Below are 20700 nucleotides of genomic sequence, written 5' to 3'. Positions count from 1 at the left end.
GATGATCCGAAATTTTTCTGGCGATATGTGGGGAATAAGAAGGGTTCTCCTTGTTTGTCCTATTCTGTCGGTACACCCAGTTGTGTCTCGACTAGCCGGAGGAAATTTGTAATAAGTTCTCTGATTATTTTGCCTCAGTTTTTCTTCCTTTCTCGGCTATAATCTATAATGAACCTTCTGAAGGGGTTCTTCTGCATTTATGTAATTTTAGTATTGAGCTCGATGATATCCGTGCTAAGATCACGTCCATGCGCAATGGGAGTCCTGGCCCTGATAGTATTCCTTCCTCTTTCTTGAAAAATTGTTGCGATGTGATTGTTGAACCTCTATTTATTTTATTCAACAAGTCTTTAAAGGATGGCTGATTCCCTTATAAATGGAAATTTAGCAGTATCACCCCTATATTCAAATCAGGGAATAAAAATCTTGTTGAGAACTACAGACCTATTTCTAAACTCTGCGCAATTGGTAAGTTGTTTGAGAGCGTCGTGACGGATTTCCTTTATTATGATTTATTTTTGGTTTCATGAACAATCGCTCAGTGGAGACTAATATTGAATATATCTAGGAGAATATGGATTCGGTTGGGGCTGTCTATACCGACTTTAGCAAGGCTTTCGATAAAATTGACCGCTCCATAATGATTTCTAAGCTTGCTGGGTTTGGTGTGTGTGGGAGTGGTTTGGGTCCTATTTGACTAATAGACATCAGCGTGTTTGTTTGGGTGGTTTCAGATCTGAAGCGGTGCATATCACATCGGGTGTACCTCAGTGATCCCACTTAGGCCCATTACTTTTTTTGCTTTATTAATGACGTTAGTAGATGTTTTAAATTTTGCCGATGATCTAAAGATGTTTCATTCTATTTCTTGTCCTAACGACGCAGTACGTATTCAAGAAGATTTAAATCGATTTGCTGATTTTTGCAAGGAAAACAAGCTTCTTCTAAACCTATGCGAGACATGTACCCACATGTCTCGCATCGAATAGACGTATAAATTTTCACTCCTGAATTAATTATTCCTGAGGTAAAATAGAAGCACCATATCGACTAGTAAAATATACCATTCGATTCGTCGTTAAATTGCCTACAGATTAGTGTGAAGATTCAGTTGAAGCAACATTAATAAAGCTGAAAATATGCCGATTACAAAAAATCAAAAAGAGGAAATCAAACAATGCATAATGGAATGTTTATCCAATAAGGAGTTTATATCTTTGTTGTCTATTAGAATGGCAGATGTCGTTGAAGATATGATTAATAAGCGACTGGATGAAACAGATAGGAAGTTAACATCTTTGCAGGAACAATATGACGAACAAATAACGCAGATGAATGTTCTGAAAAATCGAATTGAGAAATTGGAACTGGAGAATAAATTAAAGCAGTTGAGACTTTATGGAATGAAAGAAATTGATGGCGAAAATTTGAAAAATAAAGTGAAAGAACTCTTTCAGCAAAATTTTGGATTACAAGATATTCAAATAGAAGAATGCTACAGGGTGGGCCCAAAAATCAAAAATAATAAAAAGAGACCCATTTTGATTCGGTTCAATTCTTTGAACTCCAGAAATGATCTTTATTATAATAAAAAACAATTGAAGGGAACTCATCTTGTGTTGGCAGAAAAATTAACAAAGGATAACTATAAGTTGTTACTCGAAGCGAAAAAGAAGATGGGTATGAAAAAAGTTTGGTCGAATATGGGGAAAGTATTTATTGAAGTGTCCGGCAGAAGACACATGATCAGTTCAACTTCAGATATTGATAAATTTTTAAATAAAACTTAGGGGGTGACAATGTTTGTATTTGCGGATTTTTTTTTCAGTGTTGTCATATTTTTTTTTTGTTATTTGTTTATTTTCATACCTACTTGCGTCAGTGGCTGTTGAGTGGGATGTAACTTGATTCAGACAGGATGTTTTTTTTGTAAGGAATGTGCACACATAAGTGAGGATGGGTAAGTTCTCTTTTTCATTTTTCAATATAAAATCGTTGATTCCGCACTTGGAGGATTTCAAGCATGTGTTACAGCAAAATAATTTCGATATTGTTGGTATCTCGGAGACGTGGTTGGGTGGTCACATCCCCACTTCGTTAATTGATATTGATGGCTATAATTGCGTCAGGGTGGATCGCAGATCTATTGGTGGCGGTGTCCTGTTTTATGTATCGGATAGGTTACGCTTTGAGATTATACTGGGTGATACGTCTGCGCACTTAGAACAGATTTGGATTAAATTTAAATTCGACAGAAAGGTGTATATTATTGGAGCTTTTTACAGACCTCCGAGTGGGAGTTTTCCGGAATTTTTGGATTCATTTGAGGAGGCCTTGGCATCTTTTATTGGGGAATGCGATGAGCTCATTTGTGGTGGTGATGTAAATATTGATTTCCTAAGTCCAGACGATTATAAGACGCGGCGATTTCGGGAGGCCTTTTCACTTTTTGAGTTGGAGCAAATTGTAGATCGTCCAACTCGTGTGACGAGAACATCTTCCACCCTTTTGGATGTCATCTTGATTCCGAAGGACAGTGAGAGTAAATATCGGTTCAATTCATTAAACATGGATTTCATATCGGATCACTCTCTCGTCTATGCCGAAGCTGCGGATGTGAGGGGTAGTGTGGGTGTTAAAGTGTTCAAATCAAGATGTTTACGTACTTTAGAATATGAAACTCTCACGGAATATTTGTCACTTACTCCTTTTGATGATGTGTTATACATTTCTGATGTTGAGGACAAGGTTGCATGTTTTACGCGGTTGATGATTGGTCTTTACGATGAGTTGGCTCCGGTGAGGTTTATACGGTGTAGGAAAAATTACAAGCCTTGGTTCACTTCTACCATCAAGAAATTGATTTCGCTGAAGAATGCTGCTCTCAATAAATTTAAACAGAACAGAACCCCTTCGAACTGGGATTATTATAAAAATATTCGTAATACGACCACTGCTGCTGTGAATAGGGAAAAGAAAGCTTATGTTCAGTTTGCCATTGATGGGAGGGGGGTTGATAGCAGGATCTTATGGACAAGACTAGGAGAACTGGGTGTACATGTCAAAACTGCCGCGAAGACGATCCCGCCTACTTTGGATAAACCACAGGATTTGAACAATTTTTTCTCAAATTTTCACAAACCTTGAGTGCTAATCAGGTCAACGATGCAATTAGTTATTATTCATCATCTAGTTTCGCTCTGTTTGATGGAAGATTGCACTTCACCTTAACAGATGAAGATGAAATTTATGACATTATTAAGTCCATTAATTCTGGGGCTATTGGGCCTGACGGTTTGAACGTTGAAATGCTTTTGCGTTGCTGCCCACATATACTCAGACATCTAGTTAACATTTGCAATAGTTGCATAATAGATGCCAAATTTCCCGACTCCTGGAAGGTTTCCAAGGTGGTTCCGATAACCAAGGTTAGCAATCCCACAAGTTTTAATGACATCCGCCCCATTTCCATATTGTCTCCTTGCGCGAAGGTACTGGAAAGAATCTTAGCAGTTAGAGTAAGATCTCACTTGGATAAATTCAACATCTTGCCGCCGCGCCAGTCAGGCTTCAGGAAGGGTTATGGTTGCTGTACAGCTCTGCTGGATATTGTGGATACCATTATTCGGAACGTTGACACTGGTAAAAGCTGTGTTTTGCTGCTTTTGGATTACTCCAAGGCTTTCGATAGAGTTAATCATCAACTTATGATTGCAATACTGAGGCATATAGGATTATCCGATGTAGCCGTCGAACTTATAAGGAGTTATCTGCAAAATAGGTATCAGTATGTGGAAACATCGACAGGTAGTTCGGAATTGGGACCGGTCGGGTGTGGTGTTCCGCAGGGCTCAGTTCTTGCTCCAATTTTTTTCTGCATTTATACATTTTTCATCACTGATGGACTGCAGTACTGTGTGGACTTTGAGTACGCTGATGACACACAGCTACTCTTCACTTTTGAGTCGTCATCGTTGCATCAGGCAACCAGTATGATCAATGAGGATGTTGCTCAGTTATTGAGGGTTTCGAGTGATCATCAGCTTTCCTTGAATCCGAATAAAACAAAGATTCTCATATTTGGAAAAGACAGCAAAAATTTGGAGTCTCAATTGGATGTCAGAGTTGATGGTGTTAGGATTCCTGTGGTTAAATCTGCACGAAATTTGGGGGTTATTCTGGATACTGAGCTCCGATTTACCGAACACGTAACATCTTGTATTCAGCGAGCGTATTCAGGACTGAAAAAGTTATACGGTAGTAGACGTCTTCTCCCTCAAAAGACTAAAATTTTACTGACCGACTCTCTGGTTTTGAGCCATTTCAACTATTGTGACGTTGTTTACGGTCCATGCTTGCGGGTTGTTGATAAGACAAGGATACAGAGAGTGCAGCGTTCTTGCCTAAGGTTCATTTATGGTATAAGAAAATTTGAACCAGTTATCCATAAGTTGGAGTGCTGTCGGTGGTTGAGCATGGATAAGCGAAGGGAGCTCCATGCCGTGGTTTTGTTCCACTCCATCATTTGTTTCCGAACGCCTCCCTATCTGTACAATAAGATTAGGTTTAGGTCGGACGTTCACAATGTGAATGTTAGATTTAGAGGATTAATTTCACCACCTGCTCATAGAACATCTTTATTCCGCAGATCTTTCTCATTTTCGATATATTTTCTATATAATCGCATTTCTGCCCCTATGAGGTTGAGTAATCCATCGCGGTTTAAGAGTGAGTATCGAAGAGTGTTGCTGAACACAACGAACTGAGAAGTTTGTGCTGTATTCTTATTTTTTTTTTTTTAATTCCTCTGGGTGTTCGCATTCTTGGAGCTTATGGTGTGAAGTGTGGGAATGAATGACTGGTTTTTTGGTTGGCATCTCGGGGCTTATAATAATAACAGTATCACTGACGTAAGTCCTTTTGCAGTTATTTTTCTCTGTTTAATGTATTCTATGAAATTGTTTGATTACTCTGCAATAAATCTATTATTATTATTATTATTATTATTATTATGACTTTAGCCTTGCGGCTTTCACACTCCTCTCCAGAGGAAAATTCACTTATCCCAGATATCTCAGATATCAAAAGGATTAAGCTCTGTTGGAACCCTTTCCAGGTTTTCGGGCTCGTGGTGGTGGTCGGGTCCGGGTCGCTCCTCGCCTCCCTGCTGTAGGTTGGATTCCTGCTCCACCTGCACTTCCTGTTGGAGCAGACGGTGTTCCTCTGCATTCCCCATGTACTTGCGTACAGTTCTCGCCGTTCCGAGCAGTACCGCCTTCTGCATGACTCTATAGATATTTTCGTCCAACTGAAGTTTCTTCAAGTTCTCTAGTAGTTTCTTCGGTATTAGGCCTGTAGATGAAATGACAATAGGGATGGTCTTGATATCTTTCAGCTTCCACTGTCTTCTGGTCTGTTCCTCGAGATCTCTGTATTTTGAAATTTTTTCAGTGTGCCTATCTAGAAGATTGGTATTATTTGGAATTGCCACGTCGATGAATAGTGCTCTGTCCTCATCCTTATTGAGCAATATGAGGTCTGGTCTATTGTGGGTTATTTTTCGGTCTGTGAGAACCGTGCGATCCCAGAGGAGCTTGTGATGTTCGTTTTCCAGCACAGCATCCGGATGGTAATTGTAATAAGGAACCTTTTTCGAAGTTAGAAGTTGGTGTTTTAGTGCCAATTCTTGGTGAAGAATCTTGGCAACAGCATCATGTCTCTTTTTGTACTCCGTGCCCGCGAACTTCTGACATCCCCCGGTGATGTGCTGGATAGTTTCATGTGTCGGATTTCGGACATCATTTGAATTCCGGAGTGCCGACGTGGCTCGCACTCTTTTCCTGGTCTACGTCAACAGCATCTTATTTTTTGGGTCTGTTGTGTGGAATCCGCGCTATGGGATTTATATAGATAGACTGAAGGGTGTTCGGAGGAGGCTCGTGAGACATTGCGATTTTTCGATTTTTCCCTCTTGTGAATAATACATCCAAAAATGAAGAGTGATAACGCCTAAACGGCAATGAATAAAATAATGAGGATAAATTCAGATGCATACCGCCCGACGATATGAATATCGACAAGTGTTACGATCTGAATTGAGCTAGCCAATTTGCCATCGTCAAGGCCCCAAATGGAGTACGCTCTACCGAAGAAGAGCAGATGCTGACCATGGTTTCGGCCTCATTTGGCCTCATCAGAGTAACATAGCATTTTTCCACGGTGGAGAACGTTTGGAATTGATGGAACTTTATTCAATGTTGTCATGTTCTACTGGGTATTATTTACCCAGAGCGCCATCCAACATGAAACGGTATCCGATTCAATCCCCTCCAGATAGAAACCAAGACGAAGACAATAGCATATGTCCCATATTTTCCCTAATTCAGTACGCCGATTCGCTTTTGCGAACGTCGGGCGCATGATGAATTGAGAAGTCTGGGACGCGCTCAGGTCGCGGCAGAGTACGATGCCAGCGGTACAATAATGAAGAGTGATACCGCCTAAACGGCAATGAATAAAATAATGAGGATAAATTCAGATGCATACCACCCGACGATATGAATATCGACAAGTGTTACGATCTGAATTGAGCTAGCCAATTTGCCATCGTCAAGGCCCCAAATGGAGTACGCTCCACCGAAGAAGAGCAGATGTTGACCATTAGAACATGACAACATTGAATAAAGTTCCATCAATTCCAAACGTTCTCCACCGTGGAAAAATGCTATGTTGCTCTGATGAGGCCAAATGAGGCCGAAACCATGGTCAGCATCTGCTCTTCTTCGGTGGAGCATACTCCATTTGGGGCCTTGACGATGGCAAATTGGCTAGCTCAATTTAGATCGTAACACTTGTCGATATTCATATCGTCGGGTGGTATGCATCTGAATTTATCCTCATTATTTAATACATCCAAAGTTTATCGGAAACTAAACTTTATTCCCCTTGAGCATCGCAGAAGGATAGCTGATGCAATGTTCACTTACAAACTGGTGAACAACAAAATTGATTGTACTCATTTGTCCCAATATGTGAGGTTGATCGTTCCCTCTTACAACACTCGACACACGGATACATTTTGTACTGACTTTGCGAGTACTTACTATTTTCTTAGTTCTCCAATTCACAGATTAATGAAAACACATAATGAGCTGTCTAAAGTCACTAACATGGATATATTTTCTGACTCTGCCTCTAGGTTTCGGTCCATTCTTGTTAATTATTTTCGCCGTTGCAACTTCACTCGTGGTACTGTTGGTTGAGGTCGCTCAGATGAATTCTTATGTATACCACACTGTTTTGTATAATAATATATCATTTTCTGTTCAATCATCGATTTATGTGTTCAATTTAGGGCTTGATGTTCATATGTGGATTAATTTTTATTTCTATAACACTGAATTGTGGACACTGCTTTGGGTTCGTCCTGTTTGTGTCCCGAACTAATAAATAAAAAAAATAAAATAAAAATAAATAAATCACCTTGTATACTGGGTGTGACGTACTTAATGGATAATATGGTACCTAGGGGTAGAGGATGTTGTGGCGGTTCATTATTGAACTCTTTATTGCTTCAAAATAAGTTTCATACATTTTTACAGTAATTGTGCAAAAGGTGGACATATCGCCATGCAATTTCTTCCTGCCGACCAAAAGTAATCTATTAAAGAAATTAATATCTAATCAGTATGTAATTAAAAACAAGAATACCTGACCTAGCTTAAATTCAGTTCAACTTGCTCCAGAATAGGGAGCTCATAAAATTATGTCTTATGTTTAGTAGAAACCTCTGTTTTGTGAATTTACTAGAATTCAAAAAAATTACATTTGACTAGATACCTAGTCAAATTTGACATGTGTGGATCTGGTGGAAGCTGGAGTTGTAGTAAATAGATATATTGATTACTCTCTAACCATCATAATTTTTCTGCAACCTCCACAATTCATCTCTTCTCAATTCATCCGCTAGGTACTACGAAAAATCAATGCGACATACAAATAAAATAATTATTTGGGAAGCTGCTGAATACTTCTATGTTCGATTACCCATGACAATAATGCATTAATGGGAAATTAACCAATAAAAGGGTTTATTAATAGCTAATTTCGTTTACGTTAAACAGTGCTATCATTAAGAGGTCGGCGGAAAAATATACAGATAGATCATAGAAACGAAATCAGATGATTATTCTATTTTCAGTAACTGAAACAATGTATAGGTTTAGACATCTTAGTGGTACGGCTGGTGTCTACCGAAACATGTAGATGTGAATAAAGTTGTGAGCCGTTCAACTGAATTTTTTGAAGAGATTCAATCTTGTTGTATTCCTATGTAGATACTTTAGTAAAGGTGGGTTTTAGAGAAGTAACCCTGTAAATTGTCTACTATAAGTATTTACGGTTTTCGTATCAACGCATCAACGTCTAGGAATTCGCATTTCAGTCATTATAAAATTTTGTAGCCAATTACTTTTCAAAAACAAACATGACAAATTCAATGGACGAAATCTAATTCATTTCCAAGCATCCCCACTTTAAACTAAACGAGCCGTTTATTCGATATCGTATCGCTCTGTGGTTTCGATTCTTCCACTGTTCCAATAGACTCCGAGCCCATTTGAATTCAACACTGAAACTCCTATGATTCCATTTGAATCTTCCACATCGGTATTTTTACTTATTATTCTCATTGATACTGAGTGCATTAGCTCATTTTGCTCATTAATTCAAGACATCTGAAACGCAATATCAACTTGTTTCAGGTCCAGCGTAGGTACAATGTTTGCATTACCTTGGTATCTCACTTGGTTTGGACATTCCCTCAATAGATACAAAGATGTCGTCAGATTATATGATTTCTTCCTGGCTTCTCCACCACTCATGTCAATTTATGTAGCTACTGCCCTTGTAGTTGCTAGGCGTGACGAAATTTTCAAACAAGATTGTGATCTTGCCAGCATACACTGTTTGTTGGCTCAAATACCTGATGACATTGATTTCGAGAAGATTCTAGAGAAAGCTTCGTTTTATTACCAGAGATACAAACCAGAGGATTTAGAGAAAGATGTCATTAAAAGGGTCAAAAGAGAGTATGTATTATTTGGATTTGTTCATTTATTGAGAAAACTTTACTTTCATTTCTTGAAGATCTTCTACCGCAATAAGCTCTTTCCATGCTTTGCTGCCAAAAAAACAAAACGCTTTTAAGCGCTTTAATTTTCAGGCTTCTGTACTATTTGTTGCATTTAGATAAATCTTGTTCACTTTAAATTTCGAATCTATTTTAAATTCTGCATTATGCTTTTTTTTGTTGCTTCAACTTCCTCCACCATGTATTAATGACTGTATTGTATGAAACTCAAATTATTGCACGAATGTCCTTCACAATTCCAAAGTAATTCACATTTTCGGCTTGTAGTAGTAAATATTGGTAAAATTTTTGTGTTAGAAATGCATGATATTACTTGTATGTATTTTAAATAGGGGATTTCATTCCCCAATATGCAATTCCACTATTTATGCCAAATTCTAAGTTAATTTGATATATGTAAATTACTTCAAAACTAGCTAATCCGGCTAACTTCGTACCTCCTAACAGTCAATCTAACTTCCGACAATAAGACGAACGCATCTATCCGTCATCTATCGGAACGTAATTTCACGGAAGCCTCTGTGGGTATACGCCCAGTCATGTCTCAAAGTTGCATCGCATTCAAATAAACGATTTCAGAAGGCTTGAGGGACAATATTTTAAATTTTTGTGCGCAAATAACTGCAACGTTTCATGATGGACAGATAATACATAAAGGGAAAGAAACAGAAAACAACAAGTGCATATGTGCTAAGGCTTTTCTTTTCATAGATACTGGGTAATTCGCTCAAGACTTTTGGTTAGTTATAAATCTCGAACCGTCCAACAAACTATTTTCAAATTTGACAATCAGACTAACAAACTGTTCATATACCATTGCACAACTTTACAGAATCAGAAATTTTGATTTTTGGTTTCGGGATCAATATACGATAAGTACATTAATTACCAATTTCTTTGCATGGTTAGTATCGCCATGTTTTCACCAGGAGATCAAATTATTGATCAAGTCGAGTAACACCATTCAGCCCATTACCTCATAATTGGCCGCGACGGTTGCTTGTCCCGATATTTATCCAATTTTTTTGGGTTGTTTGTAGCAAAAAGTCTATGCCGAAGAGGTAAGTAATGGAGAGAACACATGAAGGAAGGAATAAACCTACAGTAAGATAAGAGAATAATCCAATATGATCAGGAAGGTTTAAATCAATTGCCACTCAGAACAAAAAAAAGCGTTGAATTTAACCGAATTTTTGCCATTGAGAATTTTCGAATCTTAAATTTTTCAATTTTGTTATTGAGTTCGGTAGCCAGTAAATGGCGTGGCCAGCATATCTCATCATTACTAGAACTATTGTCTTGTGTGACGTTCTAGTAATTCTAGTATTCGAAATAAATGCAGAATCACATGGTATTGAGGGCGAATTGATATTTCATGTACATGCTTTATTAGACCTGCAAACAAAAATGGAAATTCCCGAGTACAGGTCTGTACTTCAAAGATATTGTTTATGTATTAACAGTTTGTTAGCTTGAGATGAAAAAAAAACCAAATATCAAAAGAATTTTTTGGACAGTTCTGGAGATTTAGCTTATCAAAATTTTCACCCAAATCAATAAATCACTCAGAAATGATGAGCCTTAGCCCATTTTTGTTTTCTGGCTACTCTAGGTACCATAAAACTTTATTCGTGGTTCATACTGCTAGATATATTTCATGAATTTAAATTGCTTTATTTTCTTACAAAGTGTCCATTGGACGTGTGTAGAAATCTGAACGAGGTATTTTCTGGAAATTTCTGAATCATAATTAATGACACGGATCTATTCAGATAAAATATTTTGGTCTCCGTGGTACTTCTGGTTATTAAGGAAATTTTAATTAATTCTTGGATTCTACCCGAAATTTCAACTCCGGTTCACGTGAACTTTCCTATACCGAAACCTCAATGCTCTTGAGAAAATTTGTCCCAAATTTGACGAAAGATTGTCTTAAGTATTGTTATAACTTTCTACTGACAAAGGTCACAGCGTTGACTATTATACCATACTCGGGGAATGCTCTCTCGATTTTACTTTTGGAATTTTTCTAATTTCTCTTCCGATGATATTTGAAGGTGCCTTTTTTTTTAGCATAACAAAATTCCAATCTTATCTCCTGAATTTTGTTCTACTTGTTGGTCTCAACTGTAGATATATGTCGTTGGATTTTCAGCATGTTCTTAGAATAATCTTGTTGCATTCGCATGAATTGCAAATAAATTATAAATATCAACATAAGAGTGATTATTTTTCATGTCCAATTATTATATTATGGTAGTAACTAGAAAGTCTGGATATCCACGTTATCGAGGCGATTTGCCTAAATATACCGAGGCAAAAAACACTACTCTTCGCGAGTTGAATCGGCACTAACCACCCCTGTTTGTAATTGGTGCTAACCTTACTTTCGTTAGTTTTATCAAACTGGCGACTGACGTCAGACTCAGATTTGTTTACATTCGCGGTTAGTAAACGTCAAAAATCTTGAACTTCTGAAACTTTTTTTTCCTATTTCCGGTCTGGCTGCTAGGCCCATTTCGATGAAATACCACATTCAATAATTTCAACACTTCCCAAGAAACAGGGTTGTTCTTGTGAGAATTTCAAATTAATCGTGCAGGTTCGAAAAACACCCTGTCTATCGCGTTTCCAAAATTTCATCATAATGAGTAATTTCGTTCAATTATGTACTCATTTAAAGTCTCAAATAAATATGTAAAATATTCGATTAGAAAAAGGTCGACATGAAACAGAATTCAAAAAACCGCTAATCTCCATGTTAATCCTTTAATTCGAAAAGATATATGATTACCATCATAGTAATAAACAGAATATGAATATTAAATGAATACATATATAATCCAGTAACTTTGTCGTCTGAAAGAACGGGGTAGTATAAGTCTGATTTTTTGTAGACTTGGTTATGATGCTGGCCTAAGGAATAATCCAAGTTTGTGACCTCAAGCACCGAACGCAACTTTATCAAAAATCGAAAAAATCGTCATTTTTTTAAATTTTGGCGATTATAACCCTAAGACTCGGCTGTTCAATTCAGGTTTAAGCCGAGATTTAAGTTGATCCTGGATTAACGTGACAGATTTGAACGGAAATGTCAAAATTAATCCAGGATTAACTTTAATCACGAATTGAACAAACGGGCCTAAAGGACTAATTCGGCTACAATATGATGCTAGAACATTATACGGTCAAGTACCACTTCCCGCACTTAATAGGAAAATACCCCTAGAGGGGCAAATGTGTTTTTCTGTTTATAAATATCATAAGTGTATAACATAAGTTGTAACCCCCTTATCAAACTATAACTATAGCATAATTAATTAATTAATAATTATTGAGTGAATTAGAGGATCGAAAGAGTGATCTTATTATTAGATAAAACGGATAATAATTGTAGGATCTTGAGAGAACAGATTTAGCTCAAACTTTTTATTATGCCAGTCTGACATTCAGTTACGTTGTTTTTCAATATGCAGGGTGATTCATAACTATTGGGACATAGGCTAAGGCAGATTGTTCGTACCAAAATATGGCGATAGGACCAAATATACCTCAATAAAATATTGCTGTGGAAAAAGATAGAGGGCGTTACAGTTGAATTTAACAACAAATCACAAGAATCAATTTTTGCCCATTTTGTCGACTTATGAATAAGCAAGGATCTGCTTTAGAGACAGTCATTCCACATTGTCTTTGAAGAAAATCCACAAGTCTGATTCCAACAACGCGGAGCTTGTTTCGAACCATATAAACTCCGATTCAACTTGCACACTCTATTTGTTTCATCACAATAACCATCAGGCTGTCTCATATAAACTTCCTCTTGAAGTTTATCATATAGAAAAGCTGTTTTCACATCAAACTGCAGCAGATGAAGATTTTCACTCGCTGCAATACTTAACACTGACCTGATAGTGTCAAAACGAACAACAGGGCTGAAAATTTCTTCATAATCCATGCCTTTTCTTTGTGAATAGCCTTTAGCGACCAACCTTGCTCTGATGCAACGTTAACTTACATACCTGTTCTTATCTACTTGCTCGTTGTGCTTAATAATATTATTCCGGTAAGCTGAATCTAATTGAGCAGCGATATTAGTCGTAACCAGAAAAGCTAATTCTGTCGAATAATTTACATGCTTGGCACATAGCTCATGCTTCTTAATTTTTTCATTGAGGTGCTTCAAATCTCTAAATCCTGCCGTTGCCCATACGTTATCACTTGTTATACACGTTATACACTTCTCTTGAGAATCGTCTTGTGTAAGAAGTTTTTGGAGTTTTTTCTGCCTGGGTTAAATTTAAATCGGGAGTCGGTCTACCTAGCAGTTTAATACGGCATTTTTCCGCCAGCGAGAGCCTCGCGAAATCAATTTTTAAAATATTTTTAACACTATTGTCCACCATTATTTCAAAACGTATACAAATACGAACACACGCTAGGTTGTCTATGCGCTAGCGGCTAGACTAAAGCGGATAGGGGCGACTTTTATCGTAGCCCTTTTACTCGTTGAAACTTCGTATCTGACAGACGCGAAGAGTTGCGGCTGGAGCGGAATGACTGTACGATTCATCGTCCCATGCAGGGACGAACTGCTAGATTATGATTGAAAAAAACAAAATTGCAGGAGTCCCATGAAAGTTTTACGTTAATAAATTATATAAATAACCGTGGAATGTAATATCTTCATTAAAAATCGTATGGGATGGTAAAAAACATAAAAGGATTGATTTCTTGGGATTTTTTGTATGGGGGGCTTTAGCCCTATAGCCCTCACAGACCAGCCGCCACTGCCTATAAGCCAGTTTCAGTTCTTCGTCCTGTTAATTTAAGTGCTCCATTCTTCTTGAATACACAGTCCTTTTTATTAGCAGAAAACGATAAACCCTTTTCAATATTTTGATCAATTGACAACAAATTCTTTCCAACTTTTGGAACATATCACATTCTCTTAATAGTTGATCCATAGATTATTTATATTCTATTTATATTTCTACATTTATATCTCCACTTCCATATGCAAAAATGACTTCATTATTGCCCACAGTTATTTCTTTAGGAATTTAAAAAGCTTGATAAGTAACAAAATAGTCTTTGTAACTTGTCATGTGACTGGATGCCCCCAGCTAACCAAACATCTTCCATATTGTAACGAATTGAAACATAAGCTTCGCCAGTTCTATTTGCACTTCTTGAAGAACTCGTCTCTTTTTCAATGTTTTTTTTTCTTAGATTTTTGTTGACATCATTTTGCGAAATGTCCTATTTGAGTACACTTGAAACATTTTTTTAGATTCTAACGTTTTTCATCTTTCTTCTACAATTATTATCTATTTTAATGATAAGATCACTCTTTCGATCCTCTAATTCACAAAAGTTTATGAACTCAGGGCGTTATTGAGGAGTGGTTAAAATAGGAAATAAAGGAGGAGATAAAATAGAAAAATGTAACTTCTTCTGTACTCAGAAGAACAATTAAGACAGTTTTCCGAAAAGCTGATGCATTGGCACAATTGATATTGGTAGGAAGCCTAAATGATTCCAATGTTGAGGTAACTGCTACTTGTGATTCAGCAAAAGATGTTTGGGATAAATTAACGTCGATTTATGAGCAAACTTCAGGTCAACGAATTGATAGTTTGATGAAACAATTCTTTAAGAGTGAAAAATCAACTGGAGAAGATGTGATGGCAAATATTGGACGTCTTCAATTGAATTTTCGGGAGCTGAATGATGAGCTCAAAAGAATCAACAATTCCGAGTTACCAGAACTGTTGCAGATTAGTAGAATTATATCCACATTACATTCAGCTTATTTTGAATTCAAAAGTGTATGGGAATCCGTTCCATTGCAGGATAGATCCGTCAATAACCTAACTGTACGATTAAGGTTGATTGAAGTGAGATTATCATCTCAATCAGATGTTGACAGTGAGGCTTTTTTAGTTCAAGGACACATAAAGAAAGATGAAATAGATAATAATTGTAGTATCTTGAGAGAACAGATTTAACTCAAACTTTTTATTATGACAGTCTGACATTAGGTAACTTTGTTTTTCAATATATACAGCAATGAATAATTTCAACAAATTTGAATTTTGTACTTCTGTTTTTGTTCCTAAACAAAATCGAACAAATTGGAAACATAAAATTATATCAATGGTCCGTTCAAAAAGACAAAAAGAATATCTTACGTCAGAAACCACTAATTTATATGGGGTTTTCATTATAACTCTTCATTTCAGAAAGTCAGAAATTTTTTTATTCGTCAAACGGATAAAAAATGTTTTCATTGAAGAACAAATATTTTTCAATGTTATTAACTTTCCGCAGTGAAATTATCTTTTCTATGAATTTCCACATGAAAAAATTTCTCGAAAAGTTTCGCCATTGGCAACAATTCGTATCCTGGTAAAATTGAAAAAAGACGTACGTTAAGTGCTGCCATCTTTTCGACGAAAGTGGAAACTATTGTAATATTCGTAACTTCTACTTATCGTTCAAGTGTTTTAGGAACACCCCACATTCTGGTAGTCTTTCCCCCTTCACGCCTTATACGGATAGCGAGAATGTCCCGAGGTATAAACTCCTCTCAACTGTTTAAGGTTGCTGCAGGTGAACAGAATATGTCCAACTGTTTCATTAGTGCTCGTACATCAGCGGTACAAGGAGAAACCAGTGAGTCATATTTTCTTCGAATGCTTATTCGAAAGGTGGCCACTCATTGCACCAGTCTCAGCTTCTTCCTCTCAGAGGCAGGAGTTTTTAGACCTCGGGTCAGAAGACTGTCTTTCAATGAGAGTCCTTGACGTCTGAGACCACTTCCCATGCTCGATGCAGAGGAAAATTTTCTGTCTAGTCATCTATTAATAGAAGTTTCTCACAGACATACAATAGACAGATAGATTGTTTCTGACGAACAAAAGCGGATTCCTCGCTTAGCAGATATCTGCCTCTCCATTACCGGCGCCAGTTCGCTCAAAGCTTTTCTGCATTTCTCTACTAAGTATGAATTAACATTTTCATCTGAAAGTTATTTTAGGGTTCCCTGTCTTTCACATCATATATAGATGTGTTTCCCGAAGTAGGTACTTATGTATATATGTCATTTGGTTCGACATCTTTTATGAGTTTTTCAGCTGCACTATAAATTCCTTTCATTGTGTTAACACCACCATAACCTTGTTCTCGACACTTATTAAGAGGAATATTTTTTCATTTATGGATTCAATAATTTGCTTGGACATTGCTGAGGTAGTTTGATTACCATCTATTCGATCATACAATAACGGCATTTGATCAAAATATGATAGTGTAGAATGGTGCGGCATTTATTTCATTCATGACTGCATTTTATACTTTTAGAACCAGTATGTTAGCTCAATTTGTATTTTTGGACTTAAGTATTTCATTTGTCCTTTGGTTTACTTAACAATTCTTGTAAAATCGGTTCGTATTTCCCGAATAACTCAGCAATACTTAGAAAGTTTTCTTTGGAACTGGGATCACTTTTATCTGCGTTTTCCCTGTGGACACGAAAGGCTAAATTACAAGTTAAAAGTATCAGAATAACGTCAAGGTGTCTAGAAAAGTACTTGGCGCCAAAAAGATTTTTCTATTTTCATCATGGATTCTTGCTCTTCATCGAGTCTTCCATGTTACCGCCACTGTTGACACGTAAGATAAGAATCCAGATGAATTTTCGATGTCTGGTGTCTTTCTATGGCATGTACAATATGTTTCCAGTCGTCATAGTCTTCAATCCAAACATTTTGTATTTTTTTAGATGCCTGATTTGCGAAAAACCAACACGGTTCACAATACGCCTAATTCTCTTTGATTTTTGCTCGAACCTTGTTTTGGTTGTTCTGGATCTGGATAGACACTGGTGTTGGGTGCTGCATCTGGTATACTTATATACTTTGCTTTCTTGGAAATTCGCCGATCGTCAATGATCACCCGAATAATGCGTCAATTATGCGAACGTACCGTAACAAAAAATGTAGAAACCAATGGTTCAACACCTTTTGGTTAAGGAAGTGTTGAAATGCTCAACGATTAACTTGAAAAAAAACGGTGTTTAGTTTTCTCACTTTATGGAGTCTAGACAGAATTCAAAAAAATGAGAAAAATACTTTTCAAGTAGAATAAAATACTCAGGTAAAATGTTAAAAAATTATTTCTGATCTCGCGGCCTCTTAAGCCGCCGGGGCCCTCTTGGGTCGGGTCCCGTGGCATTTGGCCAGCCGTGCCACTCTATAGTTACGCCACTTGACAATATCTAAGTCATGTTACTGAGAATATCAATCGATTCAATATGAATTGACGCATTATTCGGAGATTCACAGGTCCGTGTTCAATATAATTTGAAAATCCCAAATATTCAATGGTTCATAATATGATGATGCGAAATATGCCATTGATCCTAATAGGCTTGTTCGAAAGAGTATTTATTTTAGTTTCTGAGAAAAATTTCGCTTTTCGAAAATTTGATGTACAGGGTGTTTTATAAGAAGTGGAAAAAAGAATATAATTTTCTCAGTCCGGACTTGCGCTATCGACAAGTCATTATGTGCAAATATTTGGCACTGGCCCATATTCATTCCCTGAAGTTTTCACCAAAATCCATGCAGGCGTTCATGATTTATGCCGATTGAAAGTTTTTGACAAAATACATACCATGCTATGAGGATACGATACATATGTTCTTAAGCATCGACTCAACGTTCAATCCATCGTGGAAAATAGTGAAAACTGACACCTCTACAAGAAAGTCGTATTCGATGAATTTGCTCAAACGATCCAAAATATGAAATCTTCACTAAGCTTCTCTCATAGTGGCGACATAGATCCATAGATGAAAATATTTTCAACAGATTAAGATATATTTTTTATGAAAACTCTAATTTTAACACCAAAATATTCTCCGTTCCTCGATATAAACAAACAAAAGTGTATTAACTTTTTATTTACAAAAATTGGCGTAACGCTTGCTGGAATTCCCAATAGCTCAGTTGAGTGAAAACTTTGATGACTATCATTGACTGAATAGGCGTTACCAAATTGTGAATGTGACATCGAATGTTTGTGAAAGAATACTTCTGAAATCGCAATTTTTAAAACTGAATAATGATGAAATACATTATGTTGAAATATAAAAAATATATTTGAGTTATAAGGATTTCAATAACATATATTTTGAAATTCCATTTTCAGGAGTTTATCTTATGAAGGTATGAATACGTTCAATCAATTCCAAACTATTATGATTGAATTTGTTGCAAAAAAACGATTAATTTCAAAAGTTTATTCCCTGAATAATTTCAAGACAATAATTTCATATGAATTTTGGTGCGCACAATCAAAGTTTAATTTTAAGTTTTTTTTTAATAGCTACAGTAAATAAGTCATGAAATTTAAATCATGCGTTGACCTAAAGGTTTTATTAGGAATTCCAAACAAGCGATACGCCCTCTGGAGTCAGTTTTCGTAATTGAAAAGTTAGTAGAGTTTTGTATGTTTACATCGAGAAATGGAGAATATTTTCGTGTTTCAATAAGAGTTTTCATAAAAAAATATCTTGATCTGATGAAAATACATATGCAACTTCATCATAAGGGTATTCGTTTCGGAGATATAGGGTGATTTATGAAAAAATGCTAAATCTATAAACTCCCGAATCTTCGTTTATGGTAATTTTTTCGCTTATATTCCGCAAGCTTGTTCTTATAGGCATTCACCGTCAGCACAAGAAAAAAAAATCAATTAAATCGCAGGCCCGTATTAAAATAGTCAATTCACTTGTCAGGTGAGAAATATCACACAGTATATGAGATGAAATAATATCGAATAGAAATTTGAAAAGAGCGAAAAAAAAAGAGAAAAGATCTTTTTTTGTTTGAATGGCACAAATTTCCTATTTTTTTTATGATATGTTGAAATCAGAATATTACAATATTATTGTTCTATTCATATCATGAAAAATAATATTCCTGATAAAACAAACACATATTATTTATAACGAATGATGAATCCCTGATAATTGAAAATCATTATTTTCTTCAGTATTCAGTTGTTTGTATTAAAAAATTTATATGTTAAATGAAACAATGTTTTTTTTTAAGTCCAACCCCCTCAGAAAATTTATGCTTATAAAGTTTACATTATTTTGATGAAGAGTAAATTTTGTTGGAAACATATAAGGTGGATGGGCAAGTTTCCTAAAACTCCAAAATCGAATTTAAGACTATTTATGGAAACCCTTCTCCATTAGTTATCCAACACCTGAAAGATTCGCTTCAAAATTCAGAAATTTCAGAAATACAGCCTTCGAAACTTGTAAATATTCGAATATGTGAAAGCTTGTGACGTAGAATGCCTTTACTAAAGTCTAGTAATTTTTGTTAATTCGACAACAGCGGAACCGATCAAGAAGATATCCACAGATTGCATAAAATTGTTTCTGTAATCCGTGTCTATACTTTCTTAAAACCGATGAGATTCTGTGTCATTGTTTGTTTTTCTTGTCAAATTTGATCACAAAACTTGATATTTATTACGTCTATGTTGATCAGAAAACTTTCATGACCATTATTGACTCAAAGGGCGTTGCCGGATTGTGAAAATGACGTAGAATGTTCATAAGAGAGCACTTCTAAAATCAGAATTTTCGAAAGTGAATAAAGACAAAATGCAATATGATAAAATTCGAAAAAAATATATTTCGATATATTTGAGGTATAAAGATTTTAATAACATATATTTTGAAATTTAGGAAAATACCCCATTATTGTTCCACATTTTTCAGTTTAGTAGAATGAACAGGAGTTCTGGTAGTAATTAAAGTAAGTCAAACTTATCTGTGAGATGTGCAGGGCGTGGTGAGAACAGCTCTGTTAGGGGGCACAAGGCACAATAGACCTTCCTAACTATCAACTATCTTTGACTCGAATTTAGTGTTTTTGTTTTATCAGGAATATTATATTTCATGATGTGAATATGAAAATATTGTAATATTCTGATTTCAACATATTATCATAAAAACAATAGAGAATTAGTACCATTCAAACAAAAAACAGATCTTTCATCAGTTTTTCTCGCTCTCGTTCTTCTCAAATTTGTTTTTGAATTTATTTTATCTCACATACCGTGTGATATTTCTCACCTGACAAGTAAATTGAAATTTTTGAATATGGGCTTGCAATTTTCTCTTTTTTTTTTTTCTTATGCTGAAGGTGAATGCCTATAGGAACAAATTGTGAAATATCAGCGAAAATTTTACCATATTAACGAAGATATGGGAGTTTATAGATTCAGCATTTTTTCATAAATCACCTTATATCTCCGAAACGAATACCCTTATGGGACTTTTGAAAGCCAAATTCTCATTTAGTTTGAGGTCCGCTATCTCCACTTAGCCGTTGTTCCTTACTTCACCAGTCACCCTGAACTTCGAAAACATCCACATAAACTCCATTTAGAAAATCGTGTCTAATTTCCAATTTTACTTGGACAAGTTTTCTTTGGATCAATGTTCCAATTTTAGTCAT

At 36.0% G+C, this 20700-nt stretch overlaps 1 protein-coding gene across 3 annotated transcripts in view; it reads left to right on the top strand.

The window, feature by feature from the left end:
* LOC123312239 (TBC1 domain family member 20) overlaps nt 1-20700 on the top strand; it is a 96654-nt gene that overhangs the window by 53506 nt on the left and 22448 nt on the right. For all 3 annotated transcript variants that reach the window (XM_044896566.1, XM_044896569.1, XM_044896567.1), the window contains exon 6: nt 8763-9089. In XM_044896566.1, coding sequence (XP_044752501.1) covers nt 8763-9089 — 327 coding nt within the window. The remainder of the gene's footprint in view (nt 1-8762; nt 9090-20700) is intronic.

This window comes from Coccinella septempunctata, chromosome 4 (assembly GCF_907165205.1).
Source record: "Coccinella septempunctata chromosome 4, icCocSept1.1, whole genome shotgun sequence".
Lineage (NCBI taxonomy): Eukaryota > Metazoa > Arthropoda > Insecta > Coleoptera > Coccinellidae > Coccinella > Coccinella septempunctata.
The sequence above is the reverse complement of the archived record's forward strand: the minus strand, read 5'-3'. Positions and strand labels throughout refer to the sequence as shown.